The sequence below is a fragment of the Monodelphis domestica genome, chromosome 1 (genome assembly GCF_027887165.1).
Source record: "Monodelphis domestica isolate mMonDom1 chromosome 1, mMonDom1.pri, whole genome shotgun sequence".
In the NCBI taxonomy this organism is placed as follows: domain Eukaryota; kingdom Metazoa; phylum Chordata; class Mammalia; order Didelphimorphia; family Didelphidae; genus Monodelphis; species Monodelphis domestica.
Window position 1 is genome coordinate 482,386,515 of NC_077227.1, and position 20,865 is coordinate 482,407,379.

Sequence of the window (20,865 nt, forward strand, 5' to 3'; positions counted from 1 at the left end):
CTCTATGTCCCTGAGTTCAACCACTGGAGCATTCTGTCAGTTCTTTTGCTTTCACATGGAGAGGGTATTTTTTAAGTTTAGTTTTGTTTTTTTGTGGGGTTGGGAAGCCAAGGGGCACCCTCTGAGGATCGGAATCCAGGAGAGAGAGCACAATACCATATAGTAAAGTTAGCATAGGTCTTAGAAGTTAAATTGATAATTATTTTTGTAAGGTTTAGTTCCTATCTGTGGTTTCAGCCATCCACCATAGTAAGTCTTGGAATGGAGGGGATACAGGCCCCTACATTCTACTCTGCTTAATATCAGAGTTCATTATTTATCTTTGGTCCTAAGGTCTGACCTATATCCCTGAGACTCAGAAATGGCAGGGAGTCTTTTCAAAATGAAAGTTTATATGTTTTGTCCTATCTCTTTTCTTCCTTGTCTTGTCTTGTCATGGTCTCAGTGCCAGAAGAAGGAGGACTCTTGAGTGTTGATTGCAAGAGAAAAGAAGTCAGGGTTGCTAGTGAGTACCTGGGCTCTGTGAATCTGGTAAGAAGAGGATCCAAGTCAAAGGGAATTATGGGCAAGGGTTGAAGGCAACACTGATCAATGGAAGCATGATTAGTCTTTTTATTTTTTTAAACCCTTACCTTCCATCTTGGAGTCAAGAGTGGTAAGGGCTAGGCAATGGGGGGTCAGGTGACTTGCCCAAGGTCACACAGCTGGGAAGTGTCTGAGGCCAAATTTGAACCTAGGGCCTCCAGTCTCTAGGCCTGACTCTCAATCTACTGAGCCACCCAGCTGCCCTCAAGCATGATTATTCTAAAGATATTCCAAATGGTCTTTTTTTTTCCCCTGGAATTTGGAAAGTGACTCCCCTTCCCTGCCCTTAGGTGATTAGTGACTTAGATGACCAGACCTAGTTCTACCACTTTACTACCTGTGTGAACTTGGGCCTTAGTTTCCCCATTTCTGAAATGAAGGGGTTAGACTAGTTGGCTCCTAAGGACTCATTCAGCTCTAATATACCTAGACTTTGACTTCTTAGATTTGCCTGAAAAGTAAGCTCAGCAGTTTGAGAAAAGTCGTCTTTTCTACATAATTCTTAGGGCCTAGGGATAGAAAGCAGAAATACATGGGTATTGAAGTGACCATAAACTTGCTCAAGAAATTAATTGTTCTTTTACGTGAAATTATGAAGAACCAAGAGACCATTATATATAGAAATATTGTTTGAAGAATAGCATGTATGTCCACCTCCAGAAAAAGAATTGATAAATAGAAACAAGCCATAGTTTATATATATATATGTGTGTATATATATATATTTATGTCATATATGTGTATATTTATATATATTAAATATGTGTGTGTTTGTCAAATGATACCTTCTCTAGTGTAGGGAAGGAAAGAAGAAGATACTTGGGAATTTTAACATGACAAAAAATTAGTTAATTGTTATTTTAAATTTTCACATGCCCCAGTCATAAGCCAAAGGAAGATGAATATTCACAGCTAATAAGATTGAGGCTTCAAGAGGTTAAGAAAGTAGAATTGCAGAAATCTAGTGGCTTCTTCCTAGAGGAGACATAAAAAAGATAGGGGAGAAGCAGCTAGGAGCTGTGGGTAGAGCACCAGGTCTGAAGTCTCATCTTCAAATCTGACTCTAATACTTATTAGCTACATGATCCTGGGCAAGCCACTTAATCCCTCAGCCTTGGTTTTATCTTTATAAAATAGAAAAAATAATAGCACCTATCTCTTAGGGTTGTTACATGTATCAAATGATATAAATATATAAAGTATATAAATATAAGGTATTTATATATGTAATCTTATCTATTAGTATTATCTAAGCTGACCATAATCTCCCAACCGTCTCCATAGTATTTTAAGAACAAATATTCTAAATCAGTCTTGCCCTTGGTTGCCATTTCTTCCCATTTGTTATATAAATTAAATGTTTGCTAACTAAGGTGTTTTTTAGTTTTTTTGGATTCCTTGCTAAGTAGGGCATTTGACTCATATGTATATATAAATCTATATCTATATCTTCTGCATGAAATTATCATAGGCTTTGTCTATATCCTTTCTTTCACTAGTAGGCTGCTTTTTCATCATTAATAACTTGTTTAAAGAGGGCAGGATGGAATTGTTTTAATTAAATACCATATCTTTTCCTTATTTTTATTCTGTCTTTTAACTTTGTACTGATTGTGATCTTGACTAGCAAATTGAGTCTTTTTATACACTGGCACACACTGACTGACTTCCACATTAGTAATTATTAATGCTTCTTAAAAAATTGGTGGTTTCCTTTTTTGTGATGTTATTTCGTGCTGACCATGCTCAGTGCCATCTGATTCTTTTCTTGAAAAAATATTTGTGATTATAAGGTAGGCTATTTTTCTGTAAACTACAAGCCTTGGGCCTCTTTAATTACTTTTTCTTAATCTATTTTTCCAATATCCTTTTTACCTCCTTTGCCTTGAAGTATCAAAGTATGCTTGACTTAATTTAGAAGGTCTTAGCTCTTTGAAGAATTTTTCCACTTCATTTTTGTAACAGATCAGTACTTAAGCTGTTATTCTTTTCATGGTAGTCTTTTTGTAAGTACTTTGGAAGCACTGCAATAGAACATTATCAAATGTCCCATTAAATGATATTCCTTATTGCTTCTGGAGGCAGCCATCTCAGCCATTTACTTTATTTGCTTCTCCATTTAGCTACAGCTTCCCTCTTTGTTTTGCTTTCATTGATAATGAGAATGCCAAGATTGATACAATTCAGGTCCTTCAGTATTATATCTACTTATTGGTCTTTGGACCAGGCTCTCACTTTTAGAATACCAATAGCCAAGTTAAAGTGTATAGATGATCTTAAATCTGAATTAAATGTAATTCAGAACACCCTTGGCCCCATCACTCAATCTTTATCCCTGAAGAAATGGAAGGAGCTGAACAAAGATTAGGGCCATTTTGCATTTCTCTTTGTTCCATGGTTTTCTAAGACCAAATAATTCAACCAACCTACTGGTAATATGTCTGTTCTTGGGCTGATCTTCAAAAAATAGACTCTCTTGTCATGACTATAATGGAAGATTTTCCAGCTTGGTAAAGCCTGCCCAGAGGTAGGCAGACTTCAAGCCCAGGGCATGGGAAGAGCAATGAAGTAGAAGACTTTGTAAGTAAGAATACTTACTGAGTGCGAAGTCAAGCAGACTCAACTTCCTGAATTCAAATCTGTCCTCAGATACTTACCAGCTTTGGCTCAGTAGGTAGGGTGTCTGTCTGAAGGTGAAGGTCCCCAGTTTGATCCTCCATAAGGAGGGTGTGATATACTAGGAAAGGCTTCTGGAGACAAAAGAGCTACTTGACCCTGATGGGGTCTACCTCCTACCTGAAGTGGATGTCCATTGTCTGGTGAAGAGGGACCTTCCCTCAGGGGGGAAAACTCTCCTGTGATAGGTCAAAATCTGGGATTTATACCCTCAAACTAAATAAACTGGGGATTTCTAGATTTCCACGTTGACAACTGGGAAAAAACACCGAACTATTAAATAGTCAAAATCACTCTTTAATCAAGGGCAAAAGGGGTTTAGCCCTAGTAAGCCTCAACAACAGAGCTGTGTGAAACACACACAACTGCACAGAGTCCGAGGATTGAACTCTGGCTGCTCTGCCAAATGTTGGAGAGGGACAATTCTGAGGAGCCATTAAAGTTGGGGAGATTAAATACCTTTCTAGGTAAAACTTGGGGACAAAGGATGAGAGGGACAGTTGATTGACTTTACAATGGTAAGAGAGGAAACTGAGGACTTCCAGACTGGAATTACAGTGAGGTGCTGATGCTTTACAATGGACACTAAAGGGAAAGACCCAGCCCTGGGCTGGGCCACCTTGGTAAAGGACTTTAGCTAGGGGGAGAAACCATTGGGACAAAAGAGATACTTAACCTCTGATGGGATTAGCTATTCCCACCCAAAGTGCCAGGATGTCTATTGTTAGCCAGAGACCAGTGAAGTAGGATCTTCCCTCAGGGAGAAAACTCTCCAGTGACCAGGTCAGAACCTGGGGTTTCTACCTCCAAACTAAATAAACTGGGGATCACCAAATCCCTCTAAGCTGTTGACACCTTCTATTTTAGCAAGAACTCTAATTAGACAGAAGAATAAAAGATAGGCAAACAAGGTTAAATGACTTTCCCAGGGTCACACAGCTAGGAAATATCTGAAATCAAATTTGAATCCAGGTCCTCCCAATTCCAGGTCTAGTTCTCTGTACACCGTGTCCTCACACAACAAATATTAAATGCTTATTTTGTAGAGAATGGTGTCGAGTGTTAGGGATACAAAGAAAAATAAGGAATGTCCAAGTTTAAGAGGCTTATAATCTCATAAACTCTAAATAGGAAGCATAGATTCTGAATCTATCTAGAAGAGATTTCTTGTGATAGTGGTTTTGCTTAGGTGACCTCTTCTAAATGTATTTTTAAACTGAAGTAAATTTGATTGTTGGTAACTGGAAAACATCAATAAATTCTTAAAATGAAGTGAATTCAAATTAAATTTGTTTGAGAGAAAGTTTTTTTTGGGAGAAAAGGAATTGACACCTAAAAATAAAAATTCAGCTTTGGATATTGAAACACTGGTATGCAGCATGGAAGAGTAGAACCTGGTTCCTGGAGCCAGGAGAACTGAGTTCAAATCTTATCTCAGATGTTTTCTGCCTGTGTGATATTGAGCAAATTGCTTAACCTCCTTGAGCCCCGCTTCCTAGCTATACAAAAAGAAGTGTTTGGACCAGATGGATTCCAAAGTCCTTACCAGCACAAAATCTGTGATATGTAGGTTGCAAATCACTTATTACAGAAGCATTTGAGGCTAAGTCAAGGAATATCCTACCAGTCCTATAGTTTACCTAAACATTCACTTAATATTCTATCCTTACTGTATTCTTAGTCTAGAACATTGTGTACAATGTTCTCCTGGTTCTGCTCCTCTCACTCTGCATCACTTCTTGGAGGTTGTTCCAGTCCCCTTGAATTTCCTCCACTTTATTATTCCTTTGAGCACAATAGTATTCCATCACCAACGTATACCACAATTTGTTCAGCCATTCCCCAATTGAAGGGCATCCCCTCATTTTCCAATTTTTGGCCACCACAAAGAGCGCAGATATGAATATTCTTGTATGTCTTTTTCCTTATTATCTCTTTGGGGTATAAACCCAGTAGTGCTATGGCTGGATCAAAGGTTATACATTCTTTTAAAGCCCTTTGTGCATAATTCCATATTGCAGAAAGTAAAGGTTTAAAAAAAAAAAAGACCTGAGTTCAAAAGTAGACTCAGGTATTTACTAGCTATGTAACCCTGGGCAAGTCACTTAAATTCTTTTTGCCTCAGTTCCTTCATCTGTAAAATGGGAATAATCATAGTACCTACCTCCCATAGTGGCTATGAGAATAAAAGGAAATAATATTTGTAAAGTATTCTGTAAACTTAAAACTCTAAGTATTAGCTGTTATCACTATAATTATGTACTCTATAAACCATAAGACATTATAGATGTATTAACTACTATTATAATTATCATTAATAATAGTTATTATTATTATCTGTCTTGTTTGAGGTCAGAAAATAAATTGCTCATAGGCAGAGGTAAAAAGATCCTTTTGTACCCTTGGGAGACACATTCAGTGGATTCCCTGGAACCTGAAGTGTTGTCATGTTAGATGGGCAGAGTTCTACCAAAGGCCAGATACCATCATCATAAATCATCATCAAATATTTGGGAGGCCCCTGTACCCAAAGGAGTATATTGCATGCACACAGAGTAGGCTTTTTTTTCTTTTCATCAGATAATGAACATACATTTTCTGTCCTTTGACCTAAGAATGGAATACCAAGCACATGAACATCTGGAGTTGGGAAAGTTATGGCTCCTCTTAGGCTTGACAGGTTGAGCTAGATAATCCTTAAGTTTCCTTCTAACACTCAGATTCTATGATTATATATTGACAAAGACTAAATACATATGAATAGGCTTTTCATTTGGTGGCACAATAAGTCAGGCGTGTAAATTTCTAGCTTCATATGTCCAGGAGAAGGTAAGTGGGTGTGATAAGGATAAGCCAGCACCTAGGGTAAATGTCATCCTACTCTAGAAATGAATTTGTATCTGTTTAAAATCTGGGACAATTCACTTCTGGATGCTGATTACTTTCCTTATTATCACTGGGAAGCTTTATTTTAAACTGCATGATAAATGAATGTTAACATTTTTGTTATTTTGTTCTTCAATTTTTTTTGTTTCATTTTGTTTTGTTTTTGCTATTTAAGAGCTTTAGAGGTCCTTTTTTTTTTTAATGGAAGGGCTTGAATGGTTGTGGGTCATCAACAGAACTGCCACCTTGATTTCTACTTCATTGGGATAACAACATGAGAATCAATATTGACTAAGTAGATAAAGGAGGATTCAGGCTAGTGAAAGCGTTTTCTCTCTGGGACTTTTAGTTGAGTAACAAATTAGGTAACAAAGCAGGAGGGGAATCATGAAAAGTAAAAACTGATTTGGGCCTATGAAGGCCATTGTTAAAGAAAAAAAAGATAATGGCTTATATTTCTCTAGAATTTTGAAGTTGAGCCACTTTACATGCATTAAATTTGTATTCACAGAACCCAACACAGTGACAGGCACAGAATGGGTATTTAGTGTTTGCCGATGGCCAGGAGCCAATAAAAATTCAGTAGCCAGAAGAGCCATTCCTCGTTAGAATTAATGTTTAAAAGATATAAAAAGGTAATTTTCAAAGGGAGAAATTTGAACTATTGACAATTATATGAAAAGTGTTATAAATAGGGGCAGTTAGGTGGCTCAATGAAGAGAGAACCAGGCCTGAAGTCAGTAAGACCTGGGCTCAAATTTGGCCTCAGACATTTTCTAACAGTTTGTTCCTTGGCAAGCTTAACTGTAACTGTCTAGCCCTTACCACTCTTAGGCCTTAGAACAGATATTTAGTGTGATTCTAAAACAGCAGGTAAGAGTTTTTTTAATGCTATAAATCACTTATCAATAGAGAAATAAAAATTAAAATAATTTGTGATTCTACCTCATTACCTAGATTACTAGCAAAGATGACAAAATAGGAAAATGACATTTGTTGGAGAGGCTGTAGGAAATGTTGGAGTACTCTTGGAGGAGCTATGAATTTGTTTAGGCACTCTGGAAAGTTACCAAACTATTCAAGTCCTTTCACCCACTCTTACCATTACTAGACCTATATCTCAAAATAAACCAAAGAAGAAGAAAAAAGATCCAAATGTACAAAAATATTTATAACAGTTCTTTTCATGGTAACCAAACATTAGAAACTAAAAGGGTGTTCTATTGGGGAATGACTAAGCAAGTTATTATATGTGCATCTAACGAGATGTTGTACCATAAGAAATTATGAAATGAATCTTTTCAGGGGAAACTGGGAAGAAGTGGAGAGTGAAGCAAGCAGAAATAGGAGAATGTGTTGGTCACACAGCTGGGAAATGTCTGAGGTCACATTTGAACCCAGGACCTCTCGGCTCTGGGCCTGACTCTCAATCCACTGGGCCACCTAGCTACCCTGAGAATGCTTTTATAGAAGTTGATAACATTATAGAGAAAAACAACTCTGAGAGATTTTAAAACTCAAATCTAAATAATCAATGAAAAACTACAAGTCCAAAAGAATGAATATAATATAATACAATATGATATATCCTGGCAGAGAAGTGATGAATTTAAAATGCAGAAAGAGACATACATTTTTGGATATGGTTAATATGGGGATTTGTTTTGCTAGATTGTATAGATATGTATTGAGGCAATTTAAAAATTGTTTTATTTAGTGGGGCTAGTGAGAGGTACCTATTAATTTACAAGTACTTGTAATTGGAAAATTAAAATAAAATAAATTCTAAAAGTAAACATAAACACAAAAGAATTTAATAATCAGGTAGAATTTTTTTTAGGCACAAGAGGTATGACCTCGAAAAATGTGGGTTTTGTAGACTGTGAATTGCCAAAACTGTAAAGATAATTTTAGTGTCTTGATTTAAATAAAAAACAAGTGGTCGCCATGGGAAAAATTCCCAAATATGAAAATATCCAAGTCAGCTGGGTTTTATGGAGATTTTAATTAATACCAATGAAGGAATTAAGGAAAGGGAGAGAGAGAGTAGAGAGTAAATAGTATGAAGGGCCTAGGCCAAATGGTCTAGGGCTGAGCCTTAAGAGAGACTAGTCAGTCTTTAATCACTCACCACAAGATTGTCCTAAAGCAAGCTCCAAACCTCTGAACTCCATCTCCAACTATGAATTCCCACCTAGTCCGAACTCCAACTCAGTTCAGAGAGCCAGCTCCTCCAAATTAACTCCAAACTCCCAACCACATTCAGAGATAGACCAGTTCCTTTTAAAGAGAAATTTCTCTCATGTAACCTCCCCTAAATTTTCACATCTACCAATCACAGTAGACGTTTCCCCAGGACTGCCCATTCTTAGTTCACATCTTCTTTTGTTATCACCTTCTCTGGGTAGACTAAAACTTCACACCTCTTTTGTTAAGCTTGCCTTTTGTAAGTTGCTTGACCTTTTAGTGATTAATTTAACCTTTATAGGTACTTAGCACCCTTTTGTATTAGATATAAAAATAGACCTAGCTTAAGGTTCTAGCTTTCCTATAAGTATGAGTTAGGGACTTTTTCCATTGTTCCATCAGGAGTTTACAACTTTATCTTCCCCTAAGGCACTGTCTAAGTATGGGTGGTATAATATTAAAATTCCCAATACATTCCTGATCAAGTACCTCCATTTGTTACAATAAGGGAATAGCTTAACCAAATCTTCTAAGGTAGAGTCTGAGCAGTTTTTAAGATTCACAGAGGGGAATTGGAGATTCCTGGTATCACTATGTGGTCTAGACTGGATGTATATGGACCCAGTCACAATATGATCAGTACAGAAACTTTAACTTGCTCTGTTTTTCTGAGCTGGGCTGGTTTTCCCCCTTCTTAGGCATCCTGGTGGCCTCTCTCCCCCTGGGAGTTCACCATATTGGTTCTAGATGTGGTGTAGAATATAACTGCATTTTCCCAGAACTTTGAAGCTTAAGAAATTCACCAGTCTCAGTATTGCACGTAGTCAGGTTGAATTTTACATTCACCCAGATGACTAGATTCTTGATTAAATGAGAGGATTCATGGAAGATATGACTATATAATGGCCCAACTCAAATGAAATGAAACCTATTGTCCAGCACCAGTCCAAAATGAGGATTGTCAAAGGTCACTGACAGTCTGTGCATAAATCCCTTAGGTAAAGGATTAAGCATGTAGCACATCACTGAGGTTGATGAGAGAGACAAAATCTTTCGTGCCCATGGGGGATTTGGAATTTGACTGTGAAATGAATAAATTCTTATTTCAAAGGCCAGGCTTGTTATCTGAGTGGCAATGAATGGGATGCATTTTATAACATTTTTCAGTTAGTGAAAACAGTTCAAAATATGACAGCATGTGGCACTCCAAGGTTGCTTCAAAGAAGATACTAATTTACCTTGGAAACACAGTGGGTTCTCCATCAGCCTTCCTTCCAACCTCCTTCTCCCTCCTCCTTCTTTCCCTCTCCCTTTCTTCTTCCCCACCCCTCATTCCCTACATACACAGCTGTCTTCCAAGGACAAAACCCTATCCAGCATGAGAGGCTTTAAATCGCTTCCTTTTAGCAACATGCTGTTTGGTTTCCTTCCTGGAAATTGAAATATCAATTCTTTGGCTGCCTCTTCTGGTTTTACATGCCAGTGGTGTCACTGCAGAATGCCATCTCAAATGCTGATCATTTAAATTCCACCTCTAAGTTTGTCATTGTCACTTAAGCTCTAGGCTTTCCACTGACCCTTCCAGCAGGTCTCTCATGATACTGATACTCTATGGGGTCACTATGGAGAAGAATATATGAATATGAAGTTGCAGACAGGGTCAGATCAATGATTTGTAGTTAGCCTTGCACATAATGTGTGCTCAATAAATGTTTGAGGAATTAAAAAAAATTAATGGAGTGGTCTAGCATTCAATCTCTGATTATGGTGCCATAGGGGAAATTTGTAGATTATGATTATGCACTCATCATAATGTCTGTCTTAAGATAATTGGAAGAGTGTTAGAAAAATGGAAAACATCATCCTATCTGTTTTTGTTTGTTTGTTTGTTTTCAGTATTCTTTCAGCATTCAATATTTTACCCTACATCTGATCCATTCTGGACAATTTCTGGCCATCTACTTTGCCACTGAACTTCCTGAGCCCAGAGCCACTGAAACTCCAGGGGATTTAATCCCCTCCTTTTTTGAATTCCTGGTCAAGTAGTCCAATTTGAAGTTAATAAACTAGTGCAACCACACAGCCCCTTTTATCTAGCTGTTCCAGCTCTTACAAGAAATATACTCAGCCTCTTCCACTTTCCACTTTTCCACCCTTACTCTGGAGACCTTAATCAAATCAATACTATTGCTACTCTTAAGAAGTGCATAGCAGTTAATTCTTCTGTGATTTTATTAGTCATTCCTGTTACTTCTCAAAACAAAACACCTTTACTTGGCCATCATCCTCTATATGAATTACCTCCCTTTGAAAGCTCCTTGAACACAAGGATAATCTCCCTTTTGTATTTGTATTCCTTGAATTTAGCAGTGCTGAATAAATACTCTTCTTTCCTTTCCTATCATCCCTCCCTCCCTCCCTTCCTCCCTCCCTCCCTTCCTTCCTTCCTTCCTTCCTTCCTTCCTTCCTTCCTTCCTTCCTTCCTCCCTCCCTTCCTCCCTTCCTTCCTTCCTTTCTTCCTTCCTTCCTTCCTTCCTTCCTTCCTTCCTTCCTTCCTTCCTTCCTTCCTTCCTTCCTTCCTTCCTTCCTTCCTTCCTTCCTTCCTTCCTTCCTTCCTTTTTCTTCCTTCCTTCCTTTCTTCCTTCTTTCCTTCCTCCCTTCCTCCCTCCCTTTCTTTTATTAAAGTTGTTAATTGTGCAACTTTGTGGACAGGTATATTCAGGGAACCATGGTCAATGACTCTAAAATGATTTTCCTGGTCTACAGATTTGTTTAAAGCCCATAACTTCATAAATCAGTCTGAATTCTTTAATTCCAAAAGCATCTGTTATTAACTGTTATATACAAATGGAAAAATGAAAATCCTTGCCCTCTGTGATCTTATATTCTACAAGGAACTTGTTTTCTATGATTTTTCCCTAAATTGATCACTGCATACTACATTTGTGTTCATTTGCTACTTAACTGCCCACTCATAAAGCTTGTGAGGTCTTTGTATAGGGTACATTTGTCTACAATATTTCCCAGTTTGGAAGAAATTAGCATCTATCATCATAAGCACATGGAATACCCTAAGTCATTTGAATGTCAATGATGGATAGTGGAAAGACTATCAAAATCTGAGTCAGGAGACCTGGCTAGAGTCCTAGTGTCCATAAGGCCTTTCAATCTCCCTGCGCTGACCTGGGTTGGAGAAATGACTCACTGTGATTTTTGAATTAAATGTTCCCAATAGAATTCTATCTAATGTGTTTTTTAGATCTATTTGAAAGAGATTTTTGGGAAGGGAGCTTGCTGTACTTTTTGTTACTCTGCATTTATTCATTCATTTATTTATTTTTTAAGATTTTATTTGGTCAATTTAGAACATTATTCCTTGGTTACAAGAATCATTCTTTCCCTACCTCCCCTCCCCCCACCCCTTCCCATGGCCTATGCTCAATTCAACTGGGTTTTACATGTGTCCTTGATCAGAATCTATTTCCATGTTGTTGATGTTTGCACTAGGGTGATCATTTAGAGTCTATATCCCCAATCATATCCCTCTCAACCCATGTAATCAAGCAGTTGCTTTTCTTTGGTGTTTCTACTCCCACAGTTTTTCCTCTGAATGTGAATAGTGTTCTTTCTCATAGATCCCTCCAGGTTGTTCATGGTCACAGCATTGCCACTAATAGAGAAGTCCATTACATTCGATTGTACCACAGTGTATCAGTCTCTGTGCACAATGTTCTCCTGGTTCTGCTCCTCTGTAAACCTTAAAATTTCTTAGACTTATGAATGTTGGAAATTTCCCCATTGGGAAATCTCATACTGGAAAAAATTTCCTACTGATAGTAAGAACTCTATTGGAATGTGAAACCCCTTGGCATGGGAGGATCCTTCTCCCTACCTAAGACTACTTTAGGACAGAAACCTTTTGCTAAACAATGGAAAGGGCTTTGACCTATGCTTAAGCATAGAACAGGAAGTTCTTTGAGTCATGATTGATTTTAGAATTGATACAATAGAGATACTTGGAATGACAGAACCAGGTCTTGGAAAATACAATCTCCACCCTACTTAGAGTAACAGGATTTAGGAAGGGCTGCAGTAAAGATCAAGATTTAATTATTTGAGAATATGACCTTCAACAGACATGTGCAAAGCCACAGACCTCTGGGTAGTCCTGGGTGAAACTAGAGCCACCATTGGCACAGGGGAGACATGGACAGTGATTGGTAGACGTGAGAACTGAGGGGAGGGAACTTAGATGGTTTCCTTAAAGATAGCAGGGTCTGAGGACAGAGGGAGGAGAGTTTTTTGCTCTGAGAGGTTTTGCTCGGAGGAGGTTTTGCTCTGAGAGAGGTTTTGCTCTGAGCGAGGTGGCTCTGAAGGAGGACTGAGGAGGTTGCTCTGTGGGAGGACCAGGAGAGAAGGCTGGCTCTGAAGAAGGAGAATTCTCTAGAAACATTTCTTGAAAGGAGGCTCTCTTGAAGGTGGAGCCTGAGGTTGGCATGAGAAGCCTTACCTAGAGAGATCTTGGGTGAGTGATAAAACCAACTGACTGATTTATTCATTCTTATTCCTTTCTTACTTTCTCTCTTTTTCTATTGATTAATCAGTGTATTATAAATTAAATTTCTCTATAAAACCCAGTTGGCTTGGGCATATTCATAAATTGGAAATATATTCCCTGGCGACCATCTTATATTTATATAAAACCAAGACACAGTAGAAAACATATTTCAGCGGTCATAATTGATACATATATATATTTCCCTTGCTCCCAAACATTTTAATTATCACACCTCTCAGTCTGCATCAATTCCCGGAGGTCATACCAGTTCACATGGAATTCCTCCAGTTTATTATTTTTTTTTAGACAATAGTCTTCCATCACCAACATATACCACAATTTGTTCAGCCATTCCCCAATTGAAGGGCATCTCCTCATTTTCCAATTTTTTGCCACCACAAAGAAGGCAGCTATGAATATTCTTGTACATGTATTTTTCTTTATTATCTCTTTGGGATATAAACCCAGCAGTGCTATGGCTGGGTCAAAGGGCAGACAGTCTTTTAGTGCCCTTTGGGCATAGTTCCAAATTGCCCTCCAGAATGGTTGGATCCATTCACAACTCCACCAGCAATGCATTAATGTGCCAACTTTGCCACATCTCCTCCAGCTTTCATTACTTTTCTTTTCTGTCATGTTAGCCAGTTTGCTAGGTGTGAGGTGATACCTCAGAGTTGTTTTGATTTGCATCTCTCTGATTATAAGAGATTTAGAACACTTTTTCATGTGCTTATTAATAGTTTTGATTTCATTATTTGAAAATTGCCTATTCATGTCCCTTGCCCATTTATCAATTGGAGAATGTCTTGATATTTTGTACAATAGATTTACTTCTTTATAAATTTGAATAATTAGACCTTTGTCAGAGGTTTTTGTTATGAAAATTGTTTCCCAATTTGTTATTTCCCTTCTAATTTTGGTTGCATTGGTTTTATTTGTACAAAAACTTTTTAATTTGATATAATCAATATTATTTACTTTACATTTTGTGATTTTTTCTAGCTCTTGCTTGGTTTTAAAGTCTTTCCTTTCCCAAAGATCTGTCATGTATACTATTCTGTGTTCACCTAGTTTACTTATAGTTTCCTTCTTTATGCTGTTAAGATTAAAATTTAGTTTCTAGGAATAAAAGTAATATATCTTATGAGATTTATTAAAGATTAAGAAATAAAGAAAATACAAAATAAGAAAGCACATGCCTAGGAGGGCCGAAAGGCCCATTCCATTTCATATATACTACATCTTGAGAGACACATGTGCTTGGAAGAGGAAACAGGGAGAGAGAGACCCGAAGTAGGTGGAGAGTCAGCCTAAATACAATTTCTGTTCTCAGCCCAGGTGGGAATTCAGGTGAGGTTACAAAGCATTCTGGGAAGTGGCCCAAGGACTTCTGGGAATTGAAGTCCAGGGTTCAAATCTCCCTTTTTATATACTCCCATTTGATCATTATTGGGAAAAGAATTTTCCCCAAAAAGGATCATGAAAATATAATCAACTTAAACATTACAACAATTTGAGGATAAGAGGAAAAATGAACGAAACCAATAATTTCTAGACGCATTGACAAAAGCCAGTTAGGGGGCTGTCCCCTTTGGCATGAAAGTATACATACAAATAAATGTTCACTCAACCACACCCAAAGTTCATTCTTGATCTTCTGGTGCAGCTTGTGGTCTGGAGGCATCTTCATGGTGTCTTCTCCAAACAGTTCGGTTTCTGGATTTGGAGAGGTAGCATCTTTCTTAACCTAAAATTCTTCTCAAAAGGAATTTAAACTTTGCAATTTAAAATGATAATATTTTTATATTTCCCCATGAAGATAGTGATTGAAAAGTACAGGAATCACTTAGGGATGTATGGCTGAGTTATGAGTTATATGAATCAATTGGCAAGAGATTAAAAAGACATCAGAAAAATCCAAATAAAAAAGAAAATTTCTGGATGAAAGTATAGACTATCAAAGTCTTATGTGTAAAAATTCCAAGTAAAGGAAAAGTAAATCTATAACAGGTCCTTGAATCAGGGCCCAATTAAAATGATCTAAGCAATGATGCATTTACCCAGTCAGTAGCCAGGACTACAGAAAGTTTGCCACACTATGAAAGACAGAAAAGGGACTAGATTATGGAAGCCAAGTAGGAACCAAGTTTGGGATACTCATCTGTAAGTATTTTCAGAGTGAGTGCAGATACAAGGAAGGCGTATGTCTTAACGTATGTTAAGCATAGCAACCTTGAGTCTTCATACTAGGTTCAAGTCTTTTGTATTGGCTTAGAAGTGCATCAATCCATCCTGGATTGGTTTATCTTTGGCCCTATGCAATGGCTCTTTTGTGTATATCTTGTCCTGGAATCAGACAGAATCATTAAGCAAAGTCCCATAATTTTTTTTTTAAACAAATAGTGGCATATTTTTATAGTCTCAAGCATTGGGGTATGCCTTGGAGTATGCATTAGCATTACATCAAATGTATTTTAAACTTATATTACTGCAAAATCAAAAAGTTAAAGAAAATTCTTAATACTGGTGACATGTGCTCCAAATATAAAAGGGAGAAAAAAACTGAAATAGTACATTGCACATGCAAGAAAATATAATAAAAGAGTTTTAAAAATTCAAAAATATAGCTTATATCATTGACACACTGTGTCAGCTACGAAAATATAGAATACAAGGCTTTCTCACCAAAAATGAGATCCATTTCCTCTTCATATCTGGCCATGATCCACTGTGAGTACAAGAAAATGAATTGAACAGTAGTACAAATATGTAGTTATCAATATCCCCAAATTTTTCAATAGCTCAATTAATTACAGTAATAAAGAAACCCACTATCATATTTTACATTAGTTGCTGTATGGCATTTTTAGGAACCTATGAACTGATGGATATTTGTCACAATTTTTATAAACATAGCAAATCTTTCAACCTTGGTAAACATTTTTAAACAAAGTAAAACTTATTTTGGGTCTAGAACATCATCAAGAAATCTAGATATCATTCTGGTGGAAGTAAAATGAGCTGAAGAGTATAAATTAGAGATGCTCACTTTTTTTTGGGGGGGAAGCTTCTAGGGGTACATGCCCTGGGATTAACTGCTCAGCTTCCATTCACATTTTTAAAAATGTGGGAGGTGGGAGTTCTAAAAATCATGTCTGAAGAACCCTTAAAATCAATATGAGATATTTAGCTCATTAAATTTTCCAAAGGTTGTTATAGCAATTTTTTGATGGAGTTCATCTGTCCTCTATGTGACAATTTACAAAGTCATAAGTAGAAAAGCTGTTTTTATATGGGCTTACTCAATAATGTTTGTTCAGTATAGTTGTAGGGGAAAAACAACAGAATTTAAGAGTAGTTAAAACCCAGTACATTAAACTGATTTAGTGTAACAGAATAGTATTGAATTGAGTAATATATGAACTTAAAATCATAAAGTTAAACCTTAAACAAAACAATCAGCAAATGCAATAGAATACAGAGATTTTTATAAAACATTGAAGTCTGAAATACCTTAAAATATAACCTCCATCTCTTTAAAGTTCCTTGGTGGTTTTTTTTTTTTTATCCATTTAGAAGCCTATTCTCAGAAGGCAGGAGATTGGTAATGGGTAGGCAATGGGGGTTAAATGACCTGTCCAGGGCCACACCTCCAAGAAGTGTCTAAGGCCAGATTTCAATCAAAGACCTCCCATCTCTAGGCTTGGGTCTCAGTTCACTGAGCCACTGAACTGCCTTCCCATAGTGAGTAATCTCAAATGTGGCTAAAGAGTTGCAGGGAGATGATTTTTTCCCCTGGCACTCAGATGATATAAATGAAAGAATCAATATAGTCAAAAGATATCCTTTTAAATACCCCATGCTTGTAAGTTCCTGTTTGGAAAAGCCTCTTCATCTTTTCGTTCTTCCTCCCTGTGATCCCCTGCCCCCAGTCCTCATGGAGGCTAATCGTAGCCTAAGGGAAAATTCATCCCCATTTTTTACCAGCTGGATTTTTTTTCCTGAAGAAATTGGGTCTGCTACCAGCAGCCTGGGTCCTGGGGCTGGGGCTGGGACAATGAGCCATCAGGGTCGGAGGCCATGCTGGGGCTGGACCAGGAGAGCTAGAGAGAGACCAGGAGCAAAAGCCGCCGGGTTGGGGTCGCAGAAACAGGCAGGCAGCAGCCAGGAGGGCGGGGTGGCAATATCCAGGAGCAGGATCCAGAGCTGGGGAGGGCAGGGCCAGGACCAGATGAGGTATCTGATGGCTGGAATGAGCTGAATCAGGAACAGCTTTTGAGAGGGTAAAAAACCTTGGCCAGAGAAACGTGGCTTAAAAAAAAATAGTAGCTATTAAAAGCTGAACTTAGTAACAGTAGAGAAAAGAATCAGAAGATTGAAGGTATTTTGTCACAATTGACATGGCTCGCCAAACTGTTAAGATTAAAATTTAGTTCCTAGTAATAAAAGTATTATATCTTATGAGGTTTATTAAAGATTAAGAAATAAAGAAAATACAAAATAAGAAAGCACATGCTTAGGAGGGCCGAGAGGCCCATTCAATTTCATATATACTACATCTTGAGAGACACATGTGCTTGGAAGCGGAAGCAGGGAGAGAGAGACCCGAAGAAGGCGGAGTCAGCCTAAATACAATTTCTGTTCTCAGCCCAGGTGGGAATTCAGGTGAGGTTACAAAGCATTCTGGGAAGTAGCCAAGGACTTCTGGGAATTGAAGTCCGGGGTTCAAATCTCCATTTTTACAGTGTTCAAGTCATTCACCCATTCTGAGTTTATCTTGGTGTAGGGTGTGAGATGTTGAACCAAACCTAATCTCTCCCATACTGTCTTCCAATTTTCCCAGCAGTTTTCATCAAATAGTTGATTTTGGTCTTGCTGAGGTCACTTACCCCAAGTCGATTCCACTGATCCTCCTTTCTGTCTCTTAGCCAGTACCATATTGTTTTGATGACCACTGCTTTATAGTATAATTTAAGATCTGGTACTGCTTGGCCACCTTCCTTCACATTTTTTTTTCATTATTTCCCTGGATATCCTTGATCTTTTGTTCTTCCAAATGAACTTTGTTATGATTTTTTCTAATTCAGTAAAAAAGTTTTTGGTAGTTGGATTGGTATGGCACTAAATAAGTAAATAAATTTGGGTAGGATTGTCATTTTTATTATGTTAGCTCATCCTACCCATGAGCAATTGATGTTTTTCCAATTGTTTAGATATAGTTTTAATTGTGTGGAAAGTGTTTTGTAGTTTTGTTCATGTAGTTTTTGTGTTTGTCTTGGCAGATAGATTCCCAAGTATTTTATATTGTCTAGGATGATTTTAAATGGAACTTCTCTTTATAATTCTGGCTGCTGAGTTGTTTGTGTTGGAAAAATATAGAAATACTGATGACTTATGTGGGTTTATTTTGTATCCTGCAACTTTGCTAAAGTTGCTGATTATTTCCACTAGCTTTTTAGTTGATTCTCTAGAATTCTTTAAGTAGACTATCATATCATCTGCAGAGTGATAGCTTGGTCTCCTCATTGCCAATTTTAATACCTTCAATTTCCTTTTTTTCTCTAATTGCTACTGCTAGTGTTTCTAGTACAATATTAGATAATAGCAGTGATAATGGGCATCCTTTTTTGACTCCTGATCTTATTGGGAATGCATCTAGTTAACCCCATTGCAGATGGTTTTAGATATATACTGTTTATTATTTTTCAGAAAGGACCTTCTATTCCTATACTTTCTAGTGCTTTCAATAGGAATGAGTGTTGTATTTCGTCAAAGGCTTTTTCTGCATCTATTGAGATAATCATGTGATTTTTGTTGGTTCGCTTGTTGATGTGGTCAATTATGTGGATGGTTTTCCTAATATTGAACCATCCTTGCATTCCTGGTATAAATCCTACCTGATCATAATGAATAATCTTTGTGATGACTTGCTGGAGTCTTTTTCCTAGTATTCTATTTAAGATTTTTGCATCTATGTTCATTAAGGAGATTGATCTATAGTTTTCTTTCTCTGTTTTTGACCTGCCTGGCTTTGGAATCAGTACCATATTTGTGTCATAAAAGGAATTTGGTAGAACTCCCTCTTTGCTTATTCTGTCAAATAGTTTATATAATATTGGGATTAGTTGTTCTTTGAATGTTTGATAGAATTCACTTGTGAATCCATCAGGCCCTGGGGATTTTTTCTTATGGAGTTCTTTGATGGCTTATTCAATTTCTTTTTCTGATATGGGGTTCTGTAGGAAATCTATTTTTTCCTCTGTTAGTCTAGGCAATTTATATGGTCGTAAATATTCATCCTTGTCACCTAGATTGCCATATTTGTTGCCATATAATTGGGCAAAATAGTTTTTAATGATTGCCTTAATTTTGTATTCATTAGAGGTGAGGTCTCCCTTTTCATCTTGGATACTGTCAATTTGGTTTTCTTCTTTTCCTTTTTTAATTAGATTGACCAGTTCTTTGTCTATTTTATTTGTTTTTTTTTCAAATTATCAGCTTCTATTCTTATTTATTAAATCAATAGTTCTTTGATTTTCAATTTTATTAATTTTTCCTTTGATTTTTAGGATTTCTAATTTAGTTTTCATCTGAGGATTTAGTTCCCAACTTTTAACAAAACCTAAGGACTTTGCAAAGAGATTGAGAGTCAGACAGTTAAGTGGTTCAGTGGATAAAGAGTTGGGCCTGGCTCACAGTATGGCTAATTTCCTTCACAGCCTAATTATCATCCTGGGCCTATTTCTAAGCATTCAGTATTGACTTGGATACATTATGGTGGTAAGTGATGTTTGCCTCTTCTCCCTTTGGCTAGGAGGACCTGGGTTCAAATTTGGCTTCAGATACTTTCTAGTTGTGTGAGTCTCGGAAAGTCACTTAACCCTAATTGCCTAGGTTTTATTGCTCTACTGCCTTGGTACTGATACTTAGTATTGATTCTAAAGCAGAAGATGAGGGCTTTTAAAAAAAATGGAGGGTTTGACAAATCCAGCCACTATGTAGGACTTGGGAAATATCAGGGTCATAGAGGAATTTTAACAAGAACTATAACAGTCGCTTGCCCCTGCTTATGCCAAGGAACCTTCTGGATACTAATATTCATTCTAAGGAAGGTGGTAAAAGTTTCTTTGAATTAACTAGAGAAGCCCTTCAATGTCATTTGGTACAGAGCTGCTGAGGTAGGCTAAGACCCAGTGGGCAGTTTGCCTCCCTAGATGTCCTACTGCAAAAACTACATTGGCTTAGTCCATGGGAAATCATCAGGGTTGGAGGCCCCCAAATAATTTCTATTGGGCCAGGAGCCCTTTGAACTTCTCAGCTCACCTAGAAGAGAAGTTGGAAGTTGATCCATGGTCTTTCTGGGACTTCCTCTGCTGACTCAAAGCACTGCCTAAATCAAGTGTTTGAAAGGTTGGATTTGCAAATGTTCTTTGCTAGATCAGCTTTGGAAACTCCATGGTCTCCTAATTCCACTCCTAGGGTGTGGAGTTGAGAGGGAGAGCTTTTGATATGTTAATGAGAGATTGTAGAAGTTATGGAGGAATTACCTCAGACACAGAAGCAGCAACATGTGACTTGCCAGGAGAAGGATGGGTCAGATTTGGGAGGGGAGCAAGTTTAGACCATAACACATTGATACTGGGATAGCTGTGGGATTCCAAGAAAAACTGAAGAACTAGTTCATCATCAAAGATTGAGGGTTGAGGAATTTTTTTTTTTTGTGGGAGAAACACATCCAAATTTGTAACAAGGTCTTGTCCCAAGAATGGGAAAATCAAACTCTATTCAATCCAGAAGTAAGAAAATAGTTTTATTTGAAGTAGAAGAGGTTTGTGGTGGTGTAATAGTCCAAAAATTGCTGAAATAGCCTGGGGGCTAATATGATAGCCTTAGGGTTGATGGATTAGCTGGTGTGGAGTAGCAGATCCAGGTGTGGAATAGCAGCTCTAGGTATGGAATAGCAGCTCTGTTGA

At 37.4% G+C, this 20,865-nt stretch overlaps 1 protein-coding gene across 8 annotated transcripts in view; it reads left to right on the forward strand.

Moving 5' to 3' along the window:
• The window catches only part of NKAIN4 (sodium/potassium transporting ATPase interacting 4), a 172,008-nt gene that overhangs the window by 93,097 nt on the left and 58,046 nt on the right, over positions 1 to 20,865 (forward strand). For 4 of the 8 annotated variants that reach the window (XM_007475572.2, XM_056812843.1, XM_001376227.5 and 1 more), the window contains exon 2: positions 446 to 531. The exons of the other annotated variants lie outside the window; for them this stretch is intronic. In XM_007475572.2, coding sequence (XP_007475634.1) covers positions 446 to 531 — 86 coding nt within the window. The remainder of the gene's footprint in view (positions 1 to 445; positions 532 to 20,865) is intronic. 8 annotated transcript variants of the gene reach the window in all.